This window comes from Jaculus jaculus, chromosome 19, assembly GCF_020740685.1.
Source record: "Jaculus jaculus isolate mJacJac1 chromosome 19, mJacJac1.mat.Y.cur, whole genome shotgun sequence".
NCBI lineage: Eukaryota > Metazoa > Chordata > Mammalia > Rodentia > Dipodidae > Jaculus > Jaculus jaculus.
The window spans coordinates 22,076,395-22,102,762 of NC_059120.1; the positions used below are offsets into that span (position 1 = coordinate 22,076,395).

The following is a 26,368-nucleotide window of genomic DNA, read 5'->3' on the forward strand; positions in this document are numbered from 1 at the left end:
ATTCAGTCCCCGGCAAGGAAGCAGAGAGCGATGAATGCCAGAGTACCATGGTGGCAGCTAAGAAGCAGAAAGTAACAGGAAGGGGCTCGGGCCACACCCGTCAAGAGGCGTGTCTCCAGCAAACTGATTTCCTCCAACTGCACTCCTCCTCTATTGCTCTACCACTTCTCAATACTGTATTCAAACTTGAACCCATCAGTGGATTGACCATTGATTAAGTGATGGCCTTCAGGATCTAATCACCTCTGGAAAGTTCCATACACTCTCAGAAGTGTGTTTTATAATTTCCTAGGTGTCTTGTAGTCCAGTTAAGATGACACAAGATGAACTCTTCACATCTCCCTTAACAGCTTTCATGTCAACTTTCTAGAGTTGTTTTGATTGTTAGTGGAATGATCAAAGAAAAGCTGAGTGACAGTTGCCAGGAATGTTCTAAACATAAGTTAAGCAACTTAGTGTGTGTTTGGAATTTTTTTACTCTGGAAACCTAAATTTGTTCCTTTCATCAAAGCTCCCTAGATCCTGTCACTTTTTTTTTTTTTTTTTTTGAGCTTTATACTATTGTCTCCTTTGGTGAAAGAAGTACATCATTATTCACAGTAGTTTTTGAATGCTTAGAGCACAGAATGAGCTGGAAAAAGTAATTTAATCCCATCCCGTTTTGTTTGCCAGCCAGATAGGGGCAGATCAATTAAATGCTAATTTCCATATTTATTAGAATGAGAAGTATGGGACCACTGTTTATTAATAAAATGTTAATTACTAAAATTCACCAAATAATGTGTTATAATAGAAAGAGAATGAGATTTAGAGTGAAGACAGTAGATCAGCTAGTTTCTTAATTTTGGAAACTTGGTTCTATAAGTAATTTTTGTCAATAAGTCTTTGTAGGTGATACCTACATGCAAAGGCTTTGTAAATTCCAAACTACTATACTTTTTTTGGCCTTTTGTATGTCAGGTTTTCAGATGAAATGAATTTAGTTTCTCTCTTCTGCTTTTTTAAAAAACATTATTTAAGGGAGAGAGAGAATTGAACCCAGGCTGTCAGGCTTTGTAAGCAACTGTCTTTAATTGCTGAGCTATCTTTCTAGCCCTCTCTTCTGTTTTTTGCTCTTCTGTTGTTTTTATTTTTAATGTTTTTATTTAGTATTTATTTGCAAGCAGAGAAAAATGGAGAGGAGGGACAGAGAGAATGGGTGTGCCAGGGCCTCTGGCTGCTATAAATGAATTCCAGGTGCATGTGCCACTTTGTGCATCTGGCTTTAAGTGGGTACTAGGGAATTGAACCTGTGGCCTTAGGTTTTGTAGGCAAGTGCCTTAACCACTAAGCTATCTGTCCAGCCCCCTTCTGGTTTTAACATTTGTTGTCTTTGAATCCCAGACATATATTTATTTTATTTTTATTTATTTATTTTTGTGTGTGTGGGGGTGTATGGGTACATTAGAGACTCTTTGCTCTTGCAAAGAAACGCTAAATGCTTGCATGCACCTTATTGTGCCTGGCTTATGTGGGCGGCTTGGAAATTGAACCTTGGCTAGCAGGCTTTGCAACCTTTTCAACCACTGAGCCATCCTTCCATGCCCTGTTCTGCAAATATACGTTTAAATCCTTGGGAAAATGAAGTAATTCAGTTGATTATAAATTTGTATAAAAATGATCAATAAACTTACGCTTTGTGATCTCATGTTTCTGTGCTCAAAGTAACTGGACCAACTTATAAATATTGCTCTATTGCCTTATACTTGATGTGTGAGCTGGGCATGGTGGTGCCCAGTTGTAATCCTAGCTTGTGGGATGCCCACATAGGAGGATTGTGAGACCCTGCCTTCAACATCAGTCATTCCTTCCATCAATTGACCAGTGTATTCTAGGCTTTGCTTAAAGGTGACTCAAGAAATAAATTAAAGGATGTAAAATAACATTTGTTCACCAAATGTTTTAATTTATTTTTTATTTTTTGAGGCAGTATTTCACTCTAGCTCAGGCTGACCTGGAATTCACTAAGTAGTCTCAGGGTGGCCTTGAACTCATGGTGATCCTCCTACCTCTGCCTCCCGAGTACTGGGAGTAAAGGCATGTGCTACCATACCTGGCAGATGTTTTTAATTTTTAACTATTCACCTTGTTTGGATCTTACCACCTATTTTACTTTTTCTTATTAATGTTGGCAATTTGCTTCTCTGCTTTCTTTAAAAACTTAAATTGATCTTTGAAAGTTTAGTTTGTGTTATTTATATTATTCTTCCCCCCTCCTGCTTTCTTCCCTTCCCTTTTCTTTATTATTATTTTGTTGTTGTTTTTCTCTTCCCAATTTTTATTAACAACTTCCATGATTATAAAAAATACCCCATGGTAATACCCTTCCTCCCCCTACTTACCCCTTTGAAACTCCATTCTCCATCATACTCCCTCCCCATCTCAATCAGTCTCTCTTTTAATTTGGATGTCATGATCTTTTCCTCCTCTTATGATGGTCTTGTGCAGGTAGTGTCAGGCACTGTGAGGCCATGGATATCCAGACCATTTTGTGTCTGGAGGGAGCATGTTGTATGGAGTCCTACCCTTCCGTTGGCTCTTATGTTCTTTCCGTCACCTCTTCTGCATTAGACCCTGAACCTTGGAAGGTGTGATAGAGATATTGCAGTATTGAGCACTGCAGTCACTTCTTTCCAGCACCATGATACCTTCTGAGTCGTGCCAAGGTCACTGCCATATGAAAAGAGAAGATTCTCTACCAAAAGTGAGAGTAGCATTAATATAAGGGTATGAACATTAAGAGAAGTGCTTACTGGGCAGTTTGATAAGCATAGTATATACATTTAGCCAGACAGCAGCAGACGTTACACCCCTAGGGCTCATGACTACCCCTGTTTTAAGTTTTCAGTATCAAGGATGTATTCCCTCCTATGGAGTGGGCCTTCCAGTCCAATTAGAGGGCAGTGGTTTCCCCCATAACAGATGTGCCACTATTGTACCTGTTGACTCATTTGGCCTGGCTGGCCAAATATAAGGCTTGCAGTGTTCACTGTTGAGTATCTTCACTGGTGATTTCTCTTTCTCCCATTGAACTGCATGCAGAATGGCTTCTTCCAGCTTTCTGTTAGCTGGTCTACATGGAGGAGGGTTATCAGCTCAGTTCCAGCAGAATTAGTTTAGTTTGTAGTATTTATATTATTCTCTCCCCCCACACTGATTTCTTCCTTTCCCTTTTCTTTGTTATTATTTTGTTGGTTTTTTCCTTTCTCTTTTTTTTTTTGGGGGGGGGGTGGTTTCAGTTTTTCAAGGTAGGGTTTCACTCTAGCTCAGGCTGACCTGAAATTCACTATGGAGTCTCAGGGTGCCCTCGAACTCATGGCCATCCTCCTACCTCTACGTCCTGAGTGCTGGGATTAAAAGGTGTGTGCCACCATGCCCGGTTTGCTTTTCTTTTTTTTGAGGTAGGGTCTCACTCTAGCTCAGGCTGATCTGGCACTCGCCCTGTAGTCTCAAGCTGGCCTTGAACTCACAGTGATCCTTCTACCTCTGCTTACCAAGTGCAAGTATTAAAGGCATGCACCACCACATGTAGGCCCCTTTTATTTCTTTTTCTGTCTTTCTTTCCATCTTTTATTAATTTTTTTGCACATGTGTATGTAATGTGGTGGGATGTGTGATATGTGCATATGTTTGTGCCTGTGCTGCACCTGTGTGCTTGTCTGAGATGGGATTGACTGTAGTCCAGAGGGGCCCATCAGTGTTTCTCCATCACTCTCACTTGTTCGCACTTGAGCCCAAGTCCTGGAGCTTGTTGTTCCTGCTGTAACCGTGGGTAGAGTCCAGGCCTAAAGAATCATGACTTTTGCTTTTCTATTCCATTGCTTCTCTTCTCAAATAACAGAAGCTGGTTAAAGTATCCATGGGCAAAACCTTGAGACTTTTTCAATGTGCTCTTAAATTCCTTTTCTAGGATCAGTTCGACAGCTTGGACAAGCATACACAATGGGGAATTGATTTTTTGGAAAGATATGCCAAATTTGTTAAAGAGAGGATAGAAATTGAACAGAACTATGCGAAACAATTGCGGTAAGTTAATTTATTTTTTCATTCTTAAAAATGAAGTTATATATTTAAATACTTAATATTAGATAAATATAGTAGTCCACATATTAAACTTTTTGCTCTTTATCTAAATGAGGTTAACTTAGGTAACTGGTTTAATCCTTGCGTAGTACCATAGAGAATATTGACTATATCATGAATAGCTTTTTTTTAAAATTTTTATTTATTTATTTGAGAGCGACAGACACAGAGAGAAAGACAGATAGAGGGGGAGAGAGAGAGAATGGGCGCACCAGGGCTTCCAGCCTCTGCAAACAAACTCCAGACGTGTGCGCCCCCTTGTGCATCTGGCTAATGTGGGACCTGGGGAACCAAGCCTCAAACCGGGGTCCTTAGGCTTCACAGGCAAGCGCTTAACCGCTAAGCCATCTCTCCAGCCCATGAATAGCTTTTACTACAGATAGACATTTAAAATACTTAAATCTTGGAGCAAAATGTCAGGAAGAAGAAATACCTAGGCTTTATTCTGTGTTTTGTACTTTTTTTTTTTTTTTTTTTTTTGAGGTAGGGTCTCACTCTAGCCCAGGCTGACCTGGAATTCACTCTGCAGTCTCAGGGTGGCCTTGAACTCACGGCAATCCTCCCACCTCTGCCTCCCGAGTGCTGGGATTAAAGGCGTGTGCCACCACGCCCGGCTTGTGTTTTATACTTTTATTCATTTTGGGCAAGTTTTTGATCTTCTAATATATATGCCAAAATCATATTATATACCTGAATATAGAAACAAAGAAGCTCAAGCCAGCACAAACTCAATCTCTGTATTTTAGAAACTCTGAAGAAACATTTCAGTGTTTTGGAGAGATTACTAAAGCAAAAAGTTATAGGAGAATGAATAAAAGTATAAAACACAAGCTGGGCATGGTGGCGCATGCCTTTAATCCCAGCACTCGGGAGGCAGAGGTCAGAGGATTGCCGTGAGTTCAAGGCCACCTTGAGACTGCATAGTGAATTCCAGGTCAGCCTGAGCTAGTGTGAGACCGACCCTACCTCAAAAAACAAACAAACAAAAATTTTTTTAATTCTATTGACAAGTTATTTATGTGTAGAATGGGCTTTGGCCATATTAATCTCCCATTACAGAAGATTAAAATTCTTCAGAGAAAACTTTTAAAGAGAAAACCGATAGACTTAATCTTGAGATTTTGTTCAAATAGAAAATCATTGTTAAAGCACAGTTTGAACTTTATAAAAGTGATACTTGAGGTTTGAATGAAGACTAGATAATAGGGACTAGAGAGATGGCTCAGCGGTTAAAGGCACTTGCTTTGCAAAGCCTGCTGGACCAGGTTCAATTCCCTAGTACCTATAAAGCCAGATGCACAAACTAGTAGCACTTGCTACTGAGGTTCATTTATAGTGGCAAAAGGCCCTGGGGTACTCATTCTCTCTCTCTCTCCCCAAATTAATTTAACAAAAAAAAAAATGAGAGAGATTAGGGCTGGAGAGATGGCTTACCAGTTAAGGCCTGTGAAGCCAAAGGATCCAGGTTTGGTTTCGCAGGACTCAATGTAAACCAGATGACAAGGTGGTGCATGTGTCTGGACTTTGTTTACAGTGGCTGAAGGTCCTGGGGTACCCATTCTCTCTTTCCCCCTCCTCTCAAATAAAAAAATTTAAAAAAGAGATTAGATTATAAAGTTTTAGTTATAGGGTTTAGGATGTTTTAAATTGCAAATGACAAAATTCCAGCCAACAGGCAAATTTGACTAAAAAGTCCAGGCATTTTGATTCAAGGAAGAAATTAGCTCTACATCTTAGTTCTCTCTTTTCCATGTTTTCTTAATTTTTTTTTTTTAAATTTATTTATTTACTTATTTTTTGGTTTTTCAAGGTAGGGTCTCACTCTGGTCCAGGCTGACCTGGAATTGACTCTGTCATCTCAGGGTGACCTTGAACTCATGGCGATCCTCCTACCTCTGCCTCCTGAGTGCTGGGATTAAAGGCGTGCACCACCACGCCCGGCTCTCTGTTTTCTTAATTTTTAAGTTCTAAACTATACCACCTACTCCTACTCCCTTATGTCTAGATTTCCAACCTTCATATCCCTGTATCCTGGAGAACACTGATAATGTTTTCTCTGGGGAAGAACAGGAAGAGGGACAGTAAAAGGGAGGGAAAAGAGTATAAACCTGTACCGCTTTCTTTTTTCTAGATATTCTAACAAAGATCCCCTTTTAGCTTATTGATCCTATTTAGGTTATATGCTTGTTTTGTATAATTTATTGAGATGATAATGCTGGGTTGACTTGTGGCTAGCAATAGATGCATAGTTAATCTCAAATAGGTGCAGGGTCTCAGAAAAAAGGGAAGATACTTGGAGGGTAAGTCAAGTAGTCCCTGCAAAACTTGGTATAGTGATGGAATAGGCCTAGTATAATGAATATAATGTAATCCTTTTTTTAAAACTTTTTTACTATTTTCATTATATTTACTGAAGCATTGACATTCTAATTTCCTGATCCATCTGTGTCTGTTTTTTTCTTATACAAGGTTGCTTGTCATATTAGAATACAAATAGGAAATCTGTTGATAGGCTGCTAATTACAGTGGGTGATACTTCACCTATTCAGAAATTATGGCCTGACTCTTATGTCTCAACTGTAGAATTATGAAGGACTTTTGAGAGGTTAAAATATCATTTAAAATTTTTACTTATGGGGCTGGAGTGATGGCTTAGCAGTTAAACGCTTGCCTGTGAAGCCTAAGGACCCCAGTTTGAGGTTTGATTCCCCAGGACCCACATAAGCTAGATGCCCAAGGGGCACATGCATCTGGCATTAGTTTGCATTGGCTGGAGGCCCTGTTGCACCCATTCTGTCTCTCTACCTCTCTCTCTGTGTCACTCTCAAATAAATAAATAAATAAAAATTTACTTATATGTGTACATTTAAAATATCTCATCTAATTTTTAAGTCTTCAGTTTTACTAAATACATTTTCTAGTTTCAAGTTTTCAATAAAAGTGAGGTGAAGATGTGCTACAGGCATTATAATAAGGGAAATGCAAAGTGGCAAATAAATAAATCTAGGAGTAAGTAGTGCTCTTTTTGTGGCTCTGAAGGCATTACAGTATACTCACTGTGTTGTTAGTATTTTTTTTTTTTTTAAAAAAAGGACATTGGGACTGGAGTTCAGTGCTTAAGGTGTTTGCCTACAAAGTCTAGGTATTGTTCCCCAGTGCCCATGTAAATAAAGCCAGATACCAACTGGCGCATGCATCTGGAGTTTGTTTGCAGCAGCTGGAGGCCCTAGCAGGCCTCTGTCTCTGCTTGTAAGTAAATAAAAAAGGATATTGATAAGAATGTGCTTGGGTCCTTAAGAAAAGAGATTACTTTCAAAGAGGCAGAAAATTTGACAAGAGCTCTCAAAGTAACAGCTGTATCTTTTTATCTAGCATTTTCATTTCTAAACTCTTCTGTAGAAAAACATACATGAAGATATATGTGCAAAACTGTTATCACAGGACAAAAAAAAGATTCCCTTCTAGAAACACCTGCCAGTATACAAGTGATGAACACTCTTGTATATGCAGGTATAAAAGCAAGTTTTAGGGGGCTTGCAAAATCTGATGGCCTGGGTTTGATTCCTCAGTACCCATGTAAAGCCAGATGCACAAAGTGGCTCATGCATTTTGAGTTGTTTACAGTGGCAAGGGGCCCTGTTGTGCCCATTCTTTCCCTCCTTCTCCCACCCCACCTTGTAAATAAATAAAAAATATTTTGAGGAGCTGGAGAGATGGCTTAGCAGTTAAGGCATTTTCCTGAAAATGATTCTCCAGGACCCATGTAAGCCAGATGCACAAGGGAGTGCATGCATCTGGAGTTCCTTTGCAGTGGTTCGAGGCCCTGGCATGCCCATTCTCTCCTTCTTTCTCCCTCTCTGCCTCTTTCTCTCTTTCAAATAAATAAATAAAATACATATTAAAAATGTACTTTGAAAATTTCAAGTAAGCTACAGTTGCAGAACTGAATAAGATCTCCTTATTGTTTGAATTTGTGTATATAGTTTGTTTGTATGTAGAGTTGGGCATAAAAATCTGTGAAATTGTTATGTATTCTGAAGGAGTACAAATAGATACACCCCAGATTGTTTTCCAGTGGTTACCCTTGCAGAATATGAGTGGGCAAATGGCCAGGGAAGGGATTTTTATTTCATAGACTTTTGTGTGTGTACGTGTGGGGTGTGCACGCATGTTCACATGTGTGTGGGTGCTTGTGTGTGTGCAGGTGAGCATGCAGATGTTTGGAGGCCTGCTTTTGTTATCCTCAGGAAGACCATCCCCTTTTTGAGACAAGTTTTCTCATCAGCCTGGAGCTGACCAATTAGCTTAGGCTGGCTGGCTGGCCAGTGAGCGCTAGGGATCTTCCTGTCTCTACTGCCCCTGTGCTGGGGTGACAGGAGCATCTACCATGCCACACATTTACTTGAGTGCTGGGGATTGGATTTATTCAGGTCCTTATGCTTGTTGTGGCAAGCGATCTCCACAGCCCCTATTTCATACACTTTTGATTATTAAAGTATTCTCATTGATTTTTGTTATATTGGCCATTTAAAACACTTGTAAGCTGAAAAGATGGTATGCTTCAGCAGAAATGCTGTCACAAATTACAAAGAAGGAATTTATAATTTGTAAAACTTCAGTAACCTAGAATATTTAATTGTCCAAGATAACTTTGGTCTCAGAGGGCTCTAAGTGACCAAGATTTTGCTAGAGTAACAGAACTCACCTAATCAAATGGCAAACTTGTTTGCTGTTCTTTGAGACTGAATATTAAGGTTTTTCTGTTTGCAAAAAAGGGGGGATTGGAATTGAGCACTAATTAAGTGATGCTTATAGTTACATAAGAAAACTTGGATTTCATAAAAGTGGGATTTATTATATATTCTATCAATGATTTTCATGTTTTTAAGAAATATTTTTATTTATTTGAGAAAGAGTATGTATATATGGGTGCACCAGGGCCTCTTGCCACACTGCAAACAAACTCCAAACATATGCACCACTTTGTGCATCTGGGTACTGGGGAATTGAACCAGAGCTGACAGGCTTTGCAAGCAAATGCCTTTAACAGCTGAGCCATGGTTTACATCATTTAATAAATGCTGCCTACTTGAGTAGTTTGACATATTTCCTTATTTCCATCATAACAGTGGTTTTCGATGGTAGTGATTTTCAACAAGTGCAAGGTTCTGGACAATGTTGAGGTTATTTGAGTAAGGAAGGGTTGGGAGGAGACATGATTAATGTGCAGCCACTTACCCCCTTCTGTTCCCTTACTTGGAGATGTCCTGCTTTGGGTGAATGACTGGTAAATGATTGAATTATCAGGCGCTGTTTATAGTGTGTATTGTTCAAAGGGAAGAGGTTTGCCTTGTTTATTTCCTCATTCTTTAGTAGGAAACATTCATTTAGTGAACTCCTATTTGTGCTCTTACAGAGGCTAATTTCCTATATAGGAGGAGAAAAGTGCTGCTCAGTGAGACATGTTTTGGCCTTCTTTTTAATAGCTGTGTTCAGGATGTTAAATATTTCCCTTTCATTATTATGGTTTCTTGGGGTGGGGCAGAGTCTTAACACAAGCTGTCCTCAAGTGCACCATCCTCTGTCCTCAGCTTCCTGAGGGCTAGGAGTGCAGCCATCTGTCAGCCTTCTCCCCCTTTGTATTTTAAGTATATTGCAAGACTAAATATTCTTAAATATTTTTATTTATTTATGTGGGGGAGGGAGAGAGAGACCGAGAGAATGAGATAGACAGAGACAGAGCAAGTATAAGGCGCACCAGGACCTCCTGCGCTTGGAAACGGACTCCAGATACATGCACCACTTTGTGCATCGGGCTTTACATGTGTGCTGGGGAATCAAACCAGGGCCTTCAGGCTTAGCAAGCAAGTGCCTTTAACTGCTGAGCCATCTCTCTAGCCCTAAACATTTTTAATTAATCACTGGTACCACTCCTGGTCTCTAGTTTTTTCTGTTATTTATTTTCTTTTATTCTTTGTGTTTTGGGAGGGGGGATCAGGAGCTGTCTGTGGCTTTGAAATCACAGTAATACTCATGGCCCAGCCTCCTGAGTGCTGGGATTACAGATGTGTGCTGTTGAACCCAGCTAGATATCCTTTATAGACTTTGATCTTGTGGGAACTCAATAGTTACTATTAGTCTCCAGTAGTTACTCAATTTGTCTGAGTATGTACATATCTACCTGAACTGAAAGATTTGTTACTAAAAAAATTTTATCTCTTAATTCTAGAATGGAATCTCTATACTAAAATATAACTCTACAAAGGGAGGAGATTGTTGTTTGCTCTGTTCTGTTTGGTCCTAGTTCCTAGAACAGTGCTTGGCAAGAACAAGTATTTGCTTTTCTATATTTACTTAAAACTTACTATATAGCACTTAATGCATTGGTGCTATTCTGAGTGCATTTTACTAATACATTTCAGTTTTCTAAAACCCAGTTCAATTTCAGTGTTAGTTATCAATGAGGTTCAGAAGAGTTAGCTGTATTCAGATGGGCATGGTGAGTGTGGGCTCTTGTTGATATTACTCTCACCATAGAGGGATTTAATAATTCTCTCTTAAGAATTTTTTCTGTCATCAATGTCTAGGACATCTTTGGATCTGTACAGACTTGTGCTGTATATTAATTATCTAAAACAGAACAACATGCTTTCCAGCTAATGCACCCATGTAAATATAACATAGTAACAATTGTAGAATTTTTTTAAATATAAATTAAATAAGTCATAAATTTGGGTTTGTTTGCATATTTTCCCATAAAGATCAGGCAAACAGGAGCTAATAATTTAGAAAGTCCCTTTTCCTTATAAGAAAATCATTTTCTCATTAATGAAGGGTTAAAAAAGTAACTTTTCAAGATCTATGTTTACATGCATTTCCTCTTAAGGAATAGATTTGGAATTCTTAGGTTTTTTTCCCTCTGTGTGTATGTGTGCAGTGTATGCACGTATGTTTGGTGTATGCACGTTTGTGTTCTCCTGCAGAGACCCATGTGCTTGCCGGAGGTGGGGGTGCTCACTTGTGGCCTTACAAAATGTTAAGTATTCTGCTCCTTTGTCCTCTCTCTTCCTGAGTCTCTTTCTGATCCTGGACTTTGCTGATTTAATTGAGCCTGGGAGATTCCCTTTGTGGGACTGGGGTTACAGGCATGTGTGGCCACACCCAAATGCTGTGTGGCATTTGAAGATTCATAAGGTCCATCTCTCCGGGCCATGTTTTTTCTTTAGCCTCATTTACAAAGTGGCTTTTTTCATTATGAAGATTTAGATAAATACTTTTTACTTTTATTTTTATAACTTATTATACATTAGAGATAGTATATTATTCTAGGCTCTTCTAATTTTTGTCCAATATTCACCTTAACTTTTAGCTATTTTCCCCTGATGTCTTATCAGAAGAAAACAATGATTGGAGAAATTTTCTTCCTTCCTTCCCCTTCCTCCCTCCTTTCCTTTCCTTCCCTCCCTCCCTCCTTTCCTTCCCCTTCTTCTCCTTCCTTCCCTTCCCTCCCTCCTTTCTTCCCTTCCTCCTCCCTTCCCTCCCTCCTTTCTTCCCTTCTTCCTCCCTTCCCCTCCCCCTCTCCCCTCTCTCCCTCCCCTCCCCTCCCCTCCCCCTCCCTCCCTCCTTCTTTCCTTCCTTCCCTTTCCTTCTTCCTCTCCCCTCCCTTCCTCTCCCCTCCCCTACCTTTCCCTTCCCTCCTCTTCCCTTCCCTTCCCTTCAGACCAGGGTCTCCACTCTGGCCCAGGTTGATCAGAAATCCACTCACTCTGTGGTCCCAGGCTGGCCTTAAACTCACGAGGATCCTCTTATCTCAGAAAGGTGTGTGCCACCACACCTGGCTTGAAGAACTTTTCTTTAATATCATTTAACTGTATTTTCTTCATATCTCTAGATTGTGGTTTATGTAGCTATCATGTTTTATTTTTAGCTGTTTGTTTGCTCTGTCATTGTCTTCTGTTCTTACATTTTTGTGTGCCATGGAACTCTATTTAATTTAATTTTATTCTCTTATGCCTAAAAAGATGGCTCTCTTTCAGTTTATTTGTCCACCAAACTAGTGACCTACTTTTTTTTTTTTTTGCTACAACTGGGTTGTGTCATTTTTAGTTTACGTATATTGCTGTCTCATTTAATCTTCACAAGAGTTTGATGATTTTTGTTGCCATTGTGTTTCTAGCACCTGCCAGTACCCAGTAATGGGCACTCATTTTTGTATATTTTTTTTTTTTGTGGAATGAGTCAGTGAACTCTTCCACTTTCCTAGTAAACGAAATCAGGATCATCTATTTAAACAAGATGTGTAAAGCGTATTCCAATTTTTAAGCAAAAGCACTTTCTTAGGTTAAGTGATCTAAGCAGAATTGCACATATAAAACATGAAGCCTCTTAAGAAAGAAAATTAGCTCAAACCTGTTGAGTTCAATGTTTTTTTTTCTTCGTGGTAGGGTCTCACTCTAGCCCAGGCTGACCTGGAATTCACTATGGAGTCTCAGGGTGGCCTCAAACTCATGGCGATCCTCCTACCTCTGCTTCCTGAGTGCTGGAATTAAAGGCGTGAGCCACCACACCTGGCTTTTTTAAAATTTTTTTTTTTTTTATTTGACAGAGGAAGAGGGAGGGAAGGAGAGAGAGAAAGAGAATGAATATGGGCGTACCAGGGCTTCCAGCCACTACAAATGAACTCTAGACACTAATGCCTCTTGTGCATCTGGCTAACGTGTGTCCTGGAGAATTGAAAGTGGGTCCTTTGGCTTTGCAGGCAAGTGCCTCAACCACTTAGCCATCCCTCCAGCCTGAGTTCAATGTTTTGATAGTGAACTTTTTCAATGAAGATTTAAAGACCTGGGCTGAGGATGTAGCTCAGTTGGTAGAGAGCTTGCCCAGTGTGTATGAGGCTTTGGGCGCAAGCCCTAGCACCACATAAACTATGTGGTTATGCACTCTGTGATCCCGGCACTTAGGAGGTAGAGGCAAAATGATAAGAAAGTTTAAGGTCATTCTCGACTAGATTGAGAAATGGAGACTAGTTTGGCCTATGTGAGACCCTGTACAAAAAAACAAACCCCAGAAGTTTAAAAGCCATGTTATTTATACATCTTACTGTGGTTGTTGATGAGATTACCCATCATTTAGTTGTTTCCCCTCACCTTGCCTTCTGTGAGTCATGCTCAAACTCAGGGCCTCATGTTTATTAGTGAGCGGCTTACCACTAAGCCACCTTACCTCATACACTTGATCAGTCTTCTAGCACTTTTATAATGCCAGGAGTGGTAGTGATAAAAATTGACAAAATATTTGTTTCTTCACCCTGCACACACATAGGCAGGTTGGGCAGATTTAACAACTGATAGCGTGTTTGTTTTGAGCAAGCACTTTTGAATGTTGGACTATGAAGGTATTCTATAGTTCTCTTCTAAAAAACTAACACTTACAAGGGAAATTGTTGCTAAGGATGTAGCTCAGTTGATAATATACAAAGCCCTGGATTCTATACCCAGCACCTCATAAAAGTGGCCATTATGGCTTATGCTTGTAATTCCAGCATTCAGGAAGTAGAGTCTGGAGGCCCATGAATACAAGGTCATCCTCTCCTGCATAACAAGCTTGAGGACAGCCTGGGTTCTATAGAGACTTGTCTACAAACACACACAACACAAATAGAATACAAGTTGCCAAGTTTCTTAACAAAATTTCTCTGAAAAACATTAAATCTATGATGTCAATCTGTTGTTTAGTCTAAATTACACAGATGAAATTTTCTTTTGGGGTGGAGGATGATAGCTCACCAGTTAACGGTGCTTCTTGCTTGCAAGGCCTGCTGGCCTGTGTTCACTTTCCCAGTACCCACAAAAAGCCAGATGCACAAAGTGGCACATATGTCTGGATATCCTGGAATGCCCATATACATTCTCTCTCTTTTGCTTTCTCTCTCATTCTCTGTTGCTGTCTCTCAAGTAAATCAATGGTATTAAATTTTTCTTTTCTTTTCAGGTAGGGTGGCACACTCCTTTAATCCAAGCACTTGGGAGGCTGAGATAGGAGAATTGCTGTGAGTTTGAGGCCAGCCTGAGACTACATAATAAATACAGGTTAGCCTGGCTTAGAGCAAGACCCTTCCTCAAAAAATTTTTTTTTATTTCCATCTTTTATATACCTGAACACATTTTTCTAAAAGACCCGCAGGTTCCTAAAAACCTCACTGTTGTGCTTATCACATGCTAAACAGCAATAACATGTTAGTATGTAGACAATGGAACCAATACTAATATGTGTAGCCTACATTCACATATTTTATGTACAGTGTACTCGACATGCTGAAGATAAAACAGAACTAACTAGAGGTTGGTTGTATAAAATGAAAATAGATGGGCTGGAGAGCTGGCTTGGTAGTTAAGGGATTGCCTATGAAGCCTAAGGACTCATGTTTGACTTCCTAGATTCCCATGTCATCCAGACTCACAAGGCAATGCATGCACAAGGTCACACATGCACAAAAGATGGTGCATGTGTCTGGAGTTCGATTATAGTGGGAGGCCCCCGGCATGCCAAGCCCCCCCCCCCCATTATTAAAAAATAAAGGCCAGTTTGTTGGGCTTGCCTCAAGAAAGAAAAAAAAACAAAACAGACAGCTTGTGTACCTTTATATCTTGGAGCTTGTTTGGATTTCTTTCCCTAGGTCATTTCTTTTTGTCATCTATTCAGCATGTCAAAGGTGGAAGCATATAAATTGAGACTAAAGCATGTTCTTAAAAGAATAGATTTAAGGGACTGGGGAGATGGTTCAGCCTACCAAACAAATATTTCTCTTTTAAGCAGCTACATTAAAGTATAAATCACACACTATAAAGCTCACCCTCTAAAAGGAAAATGTCTAATTTTAGAGCATTTCTATTATTGCCAAAAGAAGCCCTGTGCCCTTTAGCAGTCATTTCCTCCTTCTCTAGGCCTGGGCAACCACAAACCTATTTTCTTTCTCTGGACTTGCCTGTTCTAATTAACTCTTGTATTTACCATCTCTTCCTTGTCTTCCCTTTTGAGTTTCTTTTAAGTCATGCGTAATTACTAGTTTGATCACTATGACTCCTCTTTTTCTATCACCCTAATACCTGAACTATGAGTAGTATTTAGTAGCTTTGTTGTTATTTGAGTGAATTTGAAATTAATCCATCCCTCACAGTAAGAACCCTGGTTAAGAAAATGTAGTTATAATTCTTTGATATGACTCAGAAGGGTTTTTTTTTTTCCCCATGTTCTCCATCTATTCTTCCTACCTCATTGCTTGTCATTCTCTTACGTTTGACTTTCCATCAACATCAAACCCACTCAGAGTTCTTCATTAATGTCACAGTTCTTTTTCTCTTCTCTTTCCTTCCCTCCCTCCCCCCTCTCTTCTTTCTCTCTCCTTCCTTTCCTTGTTTGGCTCATTAGAGCTTTTCTATTTTGACCCACCACCTGGCTTTCCAGTTTTTTTTTTTTAAATGTTTTATCTATTTGAGGGGGAGGCAGATAGAGACAGAGAATGGGCACACCAGGACTTCTAGCCACTGCAAACAAACTCCATATGCCTGCGCCACCTTCTGCATCTGGCTTACATGGGTCCTAGATAATTGAACCTGAGTCCTTGGGCTTCACAGGTAAGTCCCTTAACTGTTAAGCCATCTCTCCCTCTCCCCAGTTAATTATTTATTTGTGAGGGGAGAGAGAGAGTGAGTGAGTGTGTGTGCGTGCGTGCGTGCGTGCGTGCGTGCGTGTGTGTGTGTGTGTGCATGTATGTTGTATGTGTGTATGGGCATTCCAGAGCCTCTTGATGCTGAAAACAAACTAAATGTGCATGTGCCACATTATGTACTTAACTTTACATGGGCACTGGGGAATCAAACCCTAGCCAATTCTTGTTCACTTCTTTAAGCTTAGAGTATCAGAATTTTATTTTATTTATTTATTTTGGCTTTTTGAAGTAGGATCTCACTCTAGCTCAGGCTGACCTGGAATTAACTATGTAGTCTTAGGGTGGTCTCAAACTCATAGTGATTCTCCTACCTCTGCTTCCCAAGTGCTGGGACTAGAGGTGTGTGCCACCACTCCTGGCTGAGTATCAGAAATTTTAGTCTTTTCACTTGGAAGCTCCCTAACAGCCATCTGTTATTTTCATCATATGATGTTATATAAAGGTGCCTTTATTTCATTTGTTTAGACCAATGATTTTATTTGTTAAAAAGTGTTTGCGTGGTGGTGCACGCCTTTAATCCCAGCACTCGGGAGGCAGAGGTAGGAGGGTCGCTGTGAGTTTGAGGCCACCCTGAGACTACAGAGTGAGCTGCAGGTTAGCCTGTACTACAGTGAGACCCTACCTTGAAAAACCAAAAAAGAAAAGAAAAAAGTTTGCATATGTACTTGCATAGTTACTTAGAAATTATATATACCACTGCAGTAATATCTTAACTATCCATAAGTATTTTGATAGAAAAAATGCTCATAAGGTCTAATAATTTCATCTTGTACCTTACTTTATCACCAATGACGACTATAGATATATAATCTATTGATGGCAGGGACTCAATCAGAATCGATCTGAACTTGTTCATCAGTGTTTCTCTTCTGGGTATTAGGCCTGCCCTTTCCCTTTCCCTTTCTGTTCCCTTCCTTTTTGTTGGGACGTCATAGTATCCATGCTGCATATTGTCATTGTTGGTATACACCTGTCTCATGCGTTCTATCATTATTGGCATACACCCCTCACTGTCATTTCTGGTGCCCCTGGTAACATGCACAACAGGTAGCACATAGTGTAGTTATCTATGGAATGAATAAATTGAATTGAGTAAGAGATTAAAATAATTAAAACTGATTCTTTTAATTGTCATCTGAGACATGGTAGGGCCATTTGTTTAAAAATGCTTCAGTTTAAATTGTGATGATAGACTGGTTTCTAATACATGTATACTTATACTTTTGTAAAATACAAGAAAATTGAATACTAGAAAATGCCATAAAAACAGATAGACAATATGAAGTCCTTAGCTTTTTAAAAAATTTTTTTTGTTTATTTATTTATTTATTTAATTGAGATTGACAGAGAGAGAGAGAGAGAGGCAGGTAGAGAAAGAGAGAGAGAGAATGGGCACACCAGGGCCTCCAGCCACTGCAAACGAACTCCAAACACGTGCGCCCCCTTGTGCATCTGGCTAACGTGGGTCCTGGGGAATCGAGCCTCGAACCGGGGTCCTCAGGCTTCACAGGCAAGCGCTTAACCGCTAAGCCATCTCTCCAGCCCCCGTCCTTAGCTTTTTATTTTATCATTCAACCAACATAAACGTACCCTTCAACACATCTGTCACACTCGTTAGTGACCTATGCACTGCTTGGATGGTATAATGCAGCATGGTCAGTGCTACAGCTCATTTCATTCTCATAAGTCTATGGATTGAAACTGTTGACACCACATGGGAGGCTGAAGAAATTAGATGAATTGCCTCCAGTCCCATGAACACTATGGAAAACAGGATTCAAACTTCCATAATCAGTTTGGCTCCAGAGTACATGTGCTAGGTGCTTCGTTTCATAAAGATGAAAAAAGTATCATTTTAGTTGAGAATGTTAAGAATAGACGTTGGATGCAGGCAATGATAGTCACAAGTCAAAATCTAATTATTTGCCTCAAAATAGGGAAGTTGGGTTGGGGAGATGGCTCAGTGGGTAAGTACTTAGGTGAGATCTCCAGAACCCATATGCAGCTGGATATCTTGTAATTTCAACACTTTTTGTTTTGCTGTAATATTTTCATTTTTAAAACATGTTTTGCTCCAGTGTGTATGTAGTGGGCTGAAGGCAAATGTATGCTGCAGTGCCTAGACACTTGCCTGCAGGGGCTGGAGTGGCATGTGGGGTGTAACACTCCGTTGCTTTTCTGCTTGGACTTGTTTTGAGATTGCGGGGTGGCTTTGTAGATTCTGGCATCTCTGCTACCTGTGGGTCCCTGCACCCTTGTCTCCTTGCTGGACTGTGTTTATAGGCATGTTATCATACCCAGCTGTTTCAATGAGATTTGAACTCAGGCAGTCTCAGACCCTCGTGCTTATGCAGAAAGCACACTTAACCACTGAGCCATCTCTCTAGAACCAATGTTTTCAGTTAGCGTACAAAGTACTAAGTGTCACTATGGCATTTTTTATTCATACTGTCTTTTTAAAAATTTAATTGAGAACCTTAGTATATTAACAACATTACTTTGATCATGTTGCCATTTATCCTTTTTTGGGGAGGTCCCTTCTCCCTTGAACTCCAATCCCGGGTGGACTCCTTTCAAGGTAGTTCTTCCTCTTTTGTCTCCTTCCTTTTGTACTCCTCTGTCCTCCCTACCAAAATGTTGATGGACTCTCAGAGTCATACTGGTCTTGTGAGGGTATCCTCAAACACTGTGGGTTTATGTTGGGAGGACTAATGATAAGATGACAGAATCTCTGAAAGCTGTGGGCCAGCTTGCCTGTGGGTATATACACTGGTAAACAAGACATCCTGCCTCAAACAAGGTGAGAGACAGGAACCAACACCTGAGGTTGTCCTTAGGCCTCTACATGCACTCTGTTGTGGCTGCACTCTCATATACACCTGCACACACATGAAAGAAACAGAGAAGTTAAGGGGATGGGTATTGTCCAGTGATAGAGCATTTGCCTAGAATGCAAAAAGCCCTAGATACATTCTTCAGGGGGGATTAGCAATGATTTTTACAGAAAAGTAGTATGTTGGAGGATGGTAATCAGCTGTTCTTTTATCCCTACTTAGCAACTGCTTACGTTTTACCTTAGTTAATATTTTAAAAATACCTTATTTGGAGACTTTCAGCTAAGATAGCAGCATAGGAATCATGCCAAAGCAGCGTAGGGGAGAAAAAGCAAAAAAAAAAAAAAAAAAAAAAAAGCTAGAAAAATAACACTCTTCTACTAAAAAGTGAGGTGTATAAGAAATTACCAATGGCAGCAGAGAAGTAGGAGAAATCCAGAGCCCACTTAGGCAGGCAGAAGTGGCTGTAGCAGCGGTGGAACTAGGTCCATGGGGCCACAGCTGCCAGGCTTGGCTTGAGCTACAGGAAAAACCAGGTGAGGGGATTTTCCACTCACACCGGAGATTTTCGAAAACTCAAGAAACGTGAAGGGAGGACTACAGCAAACAATGGAGGAGCAGATCACGAGGTAGAGGATCATGTGGACCAGTGAGAGAACCATCCACAGCTTCCCTTCTCCCACTGCCAGCAAGCACCAGAGACCAGTGGAAGGGAGCTCACAGCATCCAGCACCAGTGACTGGAGCAGTGATCCAATGACCCAGCCAACTTAACTTGAACCCACAGTGCACCAAAGAGGGATCCAAGCAGGAGCATAGCATAACTGAGACCAAAATCATCCCAAAAGGTAACTGGGATACACCAGGTCACTACCCACCAAATAAGCCTGGTATATAGGCCTGAACAGGAAGGGATAATTGCACCTTCCATATCAGGATAAATTAGAGGCTAAATCTGATGGATGGTTGGATTTGCCATTCTTAAAATTACTACATTTTGGGGCTTGTTATTTGTTGCTTCTTGATTTATAGTGGCTTTGTTTCCTCTTCTGTTGTACATTAGGGAAGGGTCTCACTTGATCACAAGCTGACTAGGAACCCTCAACAAACCAGAAATCTTAACCTCCTAGTTGACAGGATTAAGGGTGTGGGGCACCACACACCCTAAGGGACAGTGAGTTTGTTAGAGGATCTGGTTGTTATAATACCTACTCTTGCAAAAATACTCTATGCTGTTTTTCATTGAAAGAGTATTTGTTTAGTTAAATTTTAGAATCTGCCTGTATTTTGTTCCACTCAGCCTACTTGAATACTCTCATAGCAGGCAAATCCAGCACCTAGGGTCACTTTTGTAGATACTCTGAGAGTCTTGAGAGCCACACCTAGCACCTTAAGCTCCTACTGTGAATATATATAACATCAGATTGATACATCTAATAATACTGCAGCTAACTAGAAAGTCCAAGCATTAAGTTAATCCAGGATGCAAAAATATATACATTATAACACAAGAAACACCAAAACTCAAGACAATATAAATCCACCAAAAAGTATTAATGCCTCAGAAATGACCTCCAGGGAGGATGAGTTAGAGGAAATACCTGAGAAAGATTTCAAAAGAATGATTATAAATATGCTCAAAGAAGTCAAAGAGGAAATCAAAGGAATGAAAGAAGAAATCAAAGGAATCAAAGAAGATACAGGACACCAATTTAGTGAAATAAAAAAATTCTGTAGAAAATCTCACCAGTAGAATGGATGAAGGCGAGGACAGAATATCTAAACTAGAAGACCAGGTGACAGATCTAATACAGTTCAACAAAGAGAAAGACAAACTAATAGGAAAGTATGAATGGGAAATTCAAGATATTTGGGACACTATGAAAAGATCAAACATAAGAATTCAGGGTATAGTAGAAGAAGACTTTCACTCCAAAGGCATAGTAGGTGTTTTCAACAAAATCATAAAAAAACACTTCCCCCAAATTGGGAAAGAGGTGTCAATGCAGATATAGGAATCCTTTAGAACACCAACCAGACAAAACCTGGAAAGAACCTCTTCTCACCATATCATAATCAAACTACCAAACACACAATCCAAAGAAAAAAATATATAGAAAGCAGTTAGAGAGAAAAATAAAGTTACCTACAAAGGCAAGCCCATCAGGATCACAGCAGATTATTCAACACAAACTTTAAAAGCCAGAAGGGCTTGGAGTGATGTATTCCAAGTTCTGAAAGATAACTGTCAACCAAGGTTACTTTATCTTGCAAAGCTGTCCATTCAAATAGACGAAGAAATAAGGACATTGTACGACAAAAGCAGGCTAAAGGAATATTTCAAGACAAAACCAGCTCTACAGGAAATATTTGAAAGAATCCTCCATGCTGAAGAGAAAGAAAAGCATACATATAAGGAACCTGGAAAAAACAAACAATACTCAAATACTAGTTAATACAAGAAAGCAAAGGTAAAACCGGAAGAACTACAAAAAAATGGCAAAAACAAATACACACCTTTCAGTAATATCTCTTAATATCAATGGCCTCAAGGCCCCAACCAAAAGACATAGGTTTGCAGACTGGGTTAAACAGCAGGATCCTTAAATTTGTTGCCTCTAAGAAACTCACCTCTCTACAAAGGGTGGACACTATCTTAGGGTGAAAGGTTGGAAAATGGTGTTTCAAGAAAGTGGGCTTAGAGAATAAGCAGGGATTGCTATCCTAATATCTGACAAGGTAGACTTCAGTCCAACATTAGTTAGGAAAGGTAACGAAGGTCACTTTATATTGATTAAAGGCACACACTAACAGGAGGATATTACATTCCTAAATATGTATGCACCTAACATGGGGGCTCCCAACTTCATCAAAGAAACACTATTAGAACAAAGGTCACAGGTAACACCAAACACAGTGGTAGTGGGTGACTTCAACACCCCACTCTCATCAATTGACAGGTCATCACAGCAAAAAATAAACAGAGAGGCATTTGGATTAAATGAGGTCATAGAAGAAATGGACCTAACAGATATATACAGGACATTTCATTCAAATGCTGCAGAATACACATTCTTTTCAGCAGCACATGGAACAGTCCCTAAAATATACCATATATTAGGATACAAAGCAATTCTTAACAAATACAGGAAAATTGAAATAATTCCTTGTATTCTATCTGACCACAATGGAATCAAACTGCAAATCAATAGCAAGAAAAGCTATAGAGCATATGCAAAACCATGGAAACTAAACAATACACTAAGTGACAAATGGGTCAATGGAGAAATCAAGAAGGAAATCAGAAAATTCATAGTCAAATGATAATGAGAACACAACATACCAAAACTTTTAGGACACAATGAAGGCAGTGCTAAGAGGGAAATTTATAGCTTCAAGTGCCTATATTAAGAAATTAGAAAGGTCTCAAGTAAACGATCTAATGTTTAATCTTAAAACCTTGGAAAAAGAAGAACAAAGCAGGCTGAAAATCAGTAGGTGGGAAGAAATAATAAAGATTAGGGCAGAAATTAATGAAATAGAAATCAAAAAAAAAAAAAAATCCAAAGAATCAATGAGACAAAAGAGTTTGTTCTTTGAAAGGATAAAGTAAATTGATAAACCCTTAGCAAATCTGGCCAAAAGGAAGAGAGAAGTGACATAAATTAATAAAATTAGAGATGAAAAGGCACCATTGTAACAGATACCAGCGATATTTAAAAAAAAAATCATAGGGATATACTATTAAAACATATACTGGGGCTGGAGAGATGGGTTAGTGGTTAAGCGCTTGCCTATGAAACCTAAGTACCCCAGTTCCAGGCTTGATTCCCCAGGACCCACGTTAACCAGATGCACTAAGGGATGCACGCATCTGCAGTTAGTTTGCAGTGGCTGGAGGCCCTGGCGTGCCCATTCTCTCTCTCTCTGCCTCTTTCTCTCACTGTCTGTCACTCTCAAATAAATAAATAAAAATACCAAAAAATTTAAAAAAAACATATACTCCACTAAGTATGAAAATCTGAAAGAAATGGATGATTTCATTGATTTATATGACCTACCTAATTTAAACCAAGGTGAGATTCATCATTTAAATCTGCCTATAACAAGTGTGGAGATCCAAGCAGTTACCAAAAATTTCCTAACTGAAAAATGTCCCGGCCTAGATGGATTTGCTGGTAAATTTTACCACACCCTCAGGGAAGAACTAACACCATTGCTTCTTAAGCTTTTCCATAAAGTAGAAAAAGAAGGAATTCTACCAAACTCCTTCTACGAAGCCAGCATCACCTGATACCAAAACCAGGCAAAGATAGAACAAAAAATGAAAATTACAGACCAATCTCCCTCATGAATATAGATCCAAAAATTCCAACAAATTATTGGCAAACAGAATAGAAGAATATATCAGAAAGATCATTCACCCTGACCAAGTAGGCTTTATCCCAGGGATGCGGGGATGGTTCAATATATGCAAATCAATAAATCACATGATCATCTCATTAGATGCAGAAAAAGCATTAGACAAAATCCAACATCCCTTCATGATGAAAATCCTACAGATACTGGGAATAGAAGGAACGTATCTCAGTATAATAAAGGTTATTTATGTGAAGCCTACAGCCAACATATTAGTAAATGGGGAAAACTTGGAAGATTTTCACTAAAATCGGGGCAAAGACAAGGTTGTCCACTCTCTCCACTTTAATATAGTACTGGAAGTCATAGCCATAGCAATAAGGCAAGAGTCGCAGAAAAGAAGGGATACAAATTGGAGAAGGAGAGCTGTTGTAACGTAACAAAACCAGCATAGTACTGGCACAAAAGCAGACATGTAGATCAGTGGATCAGAATAGAGGACAAAGATGTAAGTCCCGGTAGCTATACCCACCTGATGCTCGATAAAAATGCCAAAAATACTCATTGGAGAAAAGAGCCTTTTCAGCAGATGGTGCTGGGAAAACTGGTTATGTATCTGTAAAAGGATGAAAATAGGTTCTTCTCTCTCTCCATGTACAAGAATTAAGTTCACATGGATTAAAGACCTTAACATCAGATCTGAAACTCTGAATCTGCTAGAGGAAAAAGTAGGGGAAGCCCTTCAACATACTGGTCTTGGCAAAGACTTTCTGAATATAACTCCAATTGTTCAGGCAATAAAACCAGAGAGTAATGGCTAGGACCTCATGAAATTACAAAGATTTTGTATGGCAAAGCACACTGAATAAAACAGAGAGGCAACCTACAGAAAGGGAAAAAAAATCTTTGCCAGTTATACATCTGATAGAGGTTTAATATCTAGGATATACAAAGAGCTCAAAAAATTAAATAGTAAAAAATCAAACAAGGGCTGGAGAGATGGCTTAGCAGTCAAGTGCTTGCCTGTGACGCCTAAGGACCCTGGTTTAAGGCTCCATTCCCCAGGACCCACGTTAGTCATATGCACAAGGGGGCACATAAGTCTGGAGTTCATTTGTAGTGGCTGGAACCCCTGGCACGCCCATTCTCTCTGTCTCTCTCTCTCCCTGTCTTTCTTTTTTTGTCAGTCTCAAATAAATAAATAAAAATGAACAAAGAAATCAAACAAGCCAATTAAAATTGGGCTATCAAACTAAATAGATAGTTCTTAAAAGAAAAAATATGGATGGCATATAAAATAAACATCTAAAAAATGTTCTATATCCCTAGTCATCAGGGAAATGCAGATTAAAACTACATTGAAATTTCATTTCACTGGGAAATGGAAGGAGCCTAGATGTCCCTCAAGTGATGAGTGGATAGTAAATATATGGCACATTTATACAGTGGAGTCCTACTCAGTGGTAAAGAAAAATGAAGTTATGAAATTTGGAGGAGAATGGATGGATCTGGAAAAGATTATACTAAGTGAGGTAACCCAGGCCCAGAAAGTCAAATGTCTGATGTTCTTTCTCATATGTGGGGTCTTAGCTACAGATGTCTGGACTTCTGTGTGAGTAGGAAGAAAACTCAGTAGCAAAGGCTAGTAAGCTAGAAAAGAGATACAAAGGAAAGATAAAGGAAGGGAGGGGGTACTTAATAGGATAGTATTGTATATACGTAAGTAGAAGAATAGATTAATATGGGTGAAAAGGCCCAAGTGATGAGGTTAGGGGACTAAATTGAGTAAAAAAATCTAAGAGGCTATAAATAAATCATATGCAAACCTACGTTTTTGGACAATGGAACACTCAGGAGCCGTAGATTATTGCTTGATAATTTTCAGTGCCAGGGATGGGATACCATCCAGTGAGTTGTTGGCCAGGGAGGTCCCTGATGCCCACAAAACATTATAGGCCATTGCCGAGGCCCTTGGTTTCCCACCAGGAATAGATGATAAGACCCTGTTGCTGAAGACTCCACATACTTGGGCTGGAAGGCCACTGAGAAATCCTGCTAGAACTGAGCTGGTAACCTTCTCTATGTAGACCAGCTGACAGAAAATTGGAAGAAGCCATTCTGCATGTAGTTCAATGGGAGAGAGAGAGAAATTGCCAGTGAAGATATTCAACAGTGGACATTGCAAGCCTTATATTTGGCCAGCCAGGCCACATGAGCCAATGAGTGCAATAGTGGCACATCTGTCATGGTGAAAACCAACTACCCTCTAATTGAACTGGAGGCTTGCTCCATAGAAGGGAATATATCTCTGACACTGAAAACTTAAAACAGGGGTATTCATGAGCCCTAGGGGTGTAATGTCTGCTGTTGTCTGGCTAAATATATATACTCAAACAGCTCAGTAAACACTTCTCTTAATGTTCATACACTAATATTAATGCTACTCTCACTTTTGGTAGAGAATCTTCTCTTTTCACACGTCAATGACCTTGGGATGACTCAGAAGGCATCATGGTGTTGGAAAGAAGTGACAGGAGTGCTCAGCACTGCAACATCTCTATCACACCTCCCAAGGCTTAGGTCTATTGCAGAAGAGGTGGCAGAAAGAATATAAGAGCCAAAGGAAGGGTAGGACTCCTTACAACATGCTCCCCCCAGACACAAAATGGTCTGGATATCCATGGCCTCACAGTACCTGACACTACCTACACAAGAGCATCATAATAGTAGGAAAAGATCATGACATCAAAATAAAAAAGAGACTGATTGAGAGGAGGGGGTGATATGATGGATAATTGAGTTTCAAAGGGGAAAGTGGGGGCAGAGGGGTCATTTCCATGGGATATTGTTTATAGTCATGGGAGTTGTTAATAAAAAATTTTTGAAAAGAAAAAGATTAAAAATACCTCATTTTCCAATTGAGTGGTGGTATCTCTTTGAAATGTCTTTGTGTCATGGCTCAGTTTTGTATACTAGCACTTTGTCTTTCTTCCTCTTGTTTGAAGCATAATCAAATTGTTGATCATACTTTTCAGAAACAGAAATAAATATCTTTTTATCAGTGCAGTTATCTGTTAAAATAGTTAATGCAATTAATTTACGTGACAGACAGACAGAGAGAGAGAGAGAGAGAGAGAGAGAGGGGTGGGGGGGGAGAATGGGATCACCAGGGCCTCCAGCCTTTGGAAACGAACTCCAGACGTGTGTGCCCCCTTGTGCATCTGGCTAATGTGGGTTCTGGGGAATCAACCCTGGATCCTTTGGCTTTGTAGGCCAACACCTTAACCAGTAAGCCATCCCTCTAGCCCCGCCCCCCGCTTTTGAGG

The 26,368-nt window shown here is 39.7% G+C and overlaps 1 protein-coding gene across 4 annotated transcripts in view; it reads left to right on the forward strand.

The window, feature by feature from the left end:
* Nucleotides 1–26,368, forward strand: part of Fnbp1l (formin binding protein 1 like) — a 129,499-nt gene that overhangs the window by 54,970 nt on the left and 48,161 nt on the right. For all 4 annotated transcript variants that reach the window (XM_045138099.1, XM_045138097.1, XM_045138098.1 and 1 more), the window contains exon 2: nucleotides 3,950–4,065. In XM_045138099.1, the coding sequence (XP_044994034.1) occupies nucleotides 3,950–4,065 (116 nt within the window). The remainder of the gene's footprint in view (nucleotides 1–3,949; nucleotides 4,066–26,368) is intronic.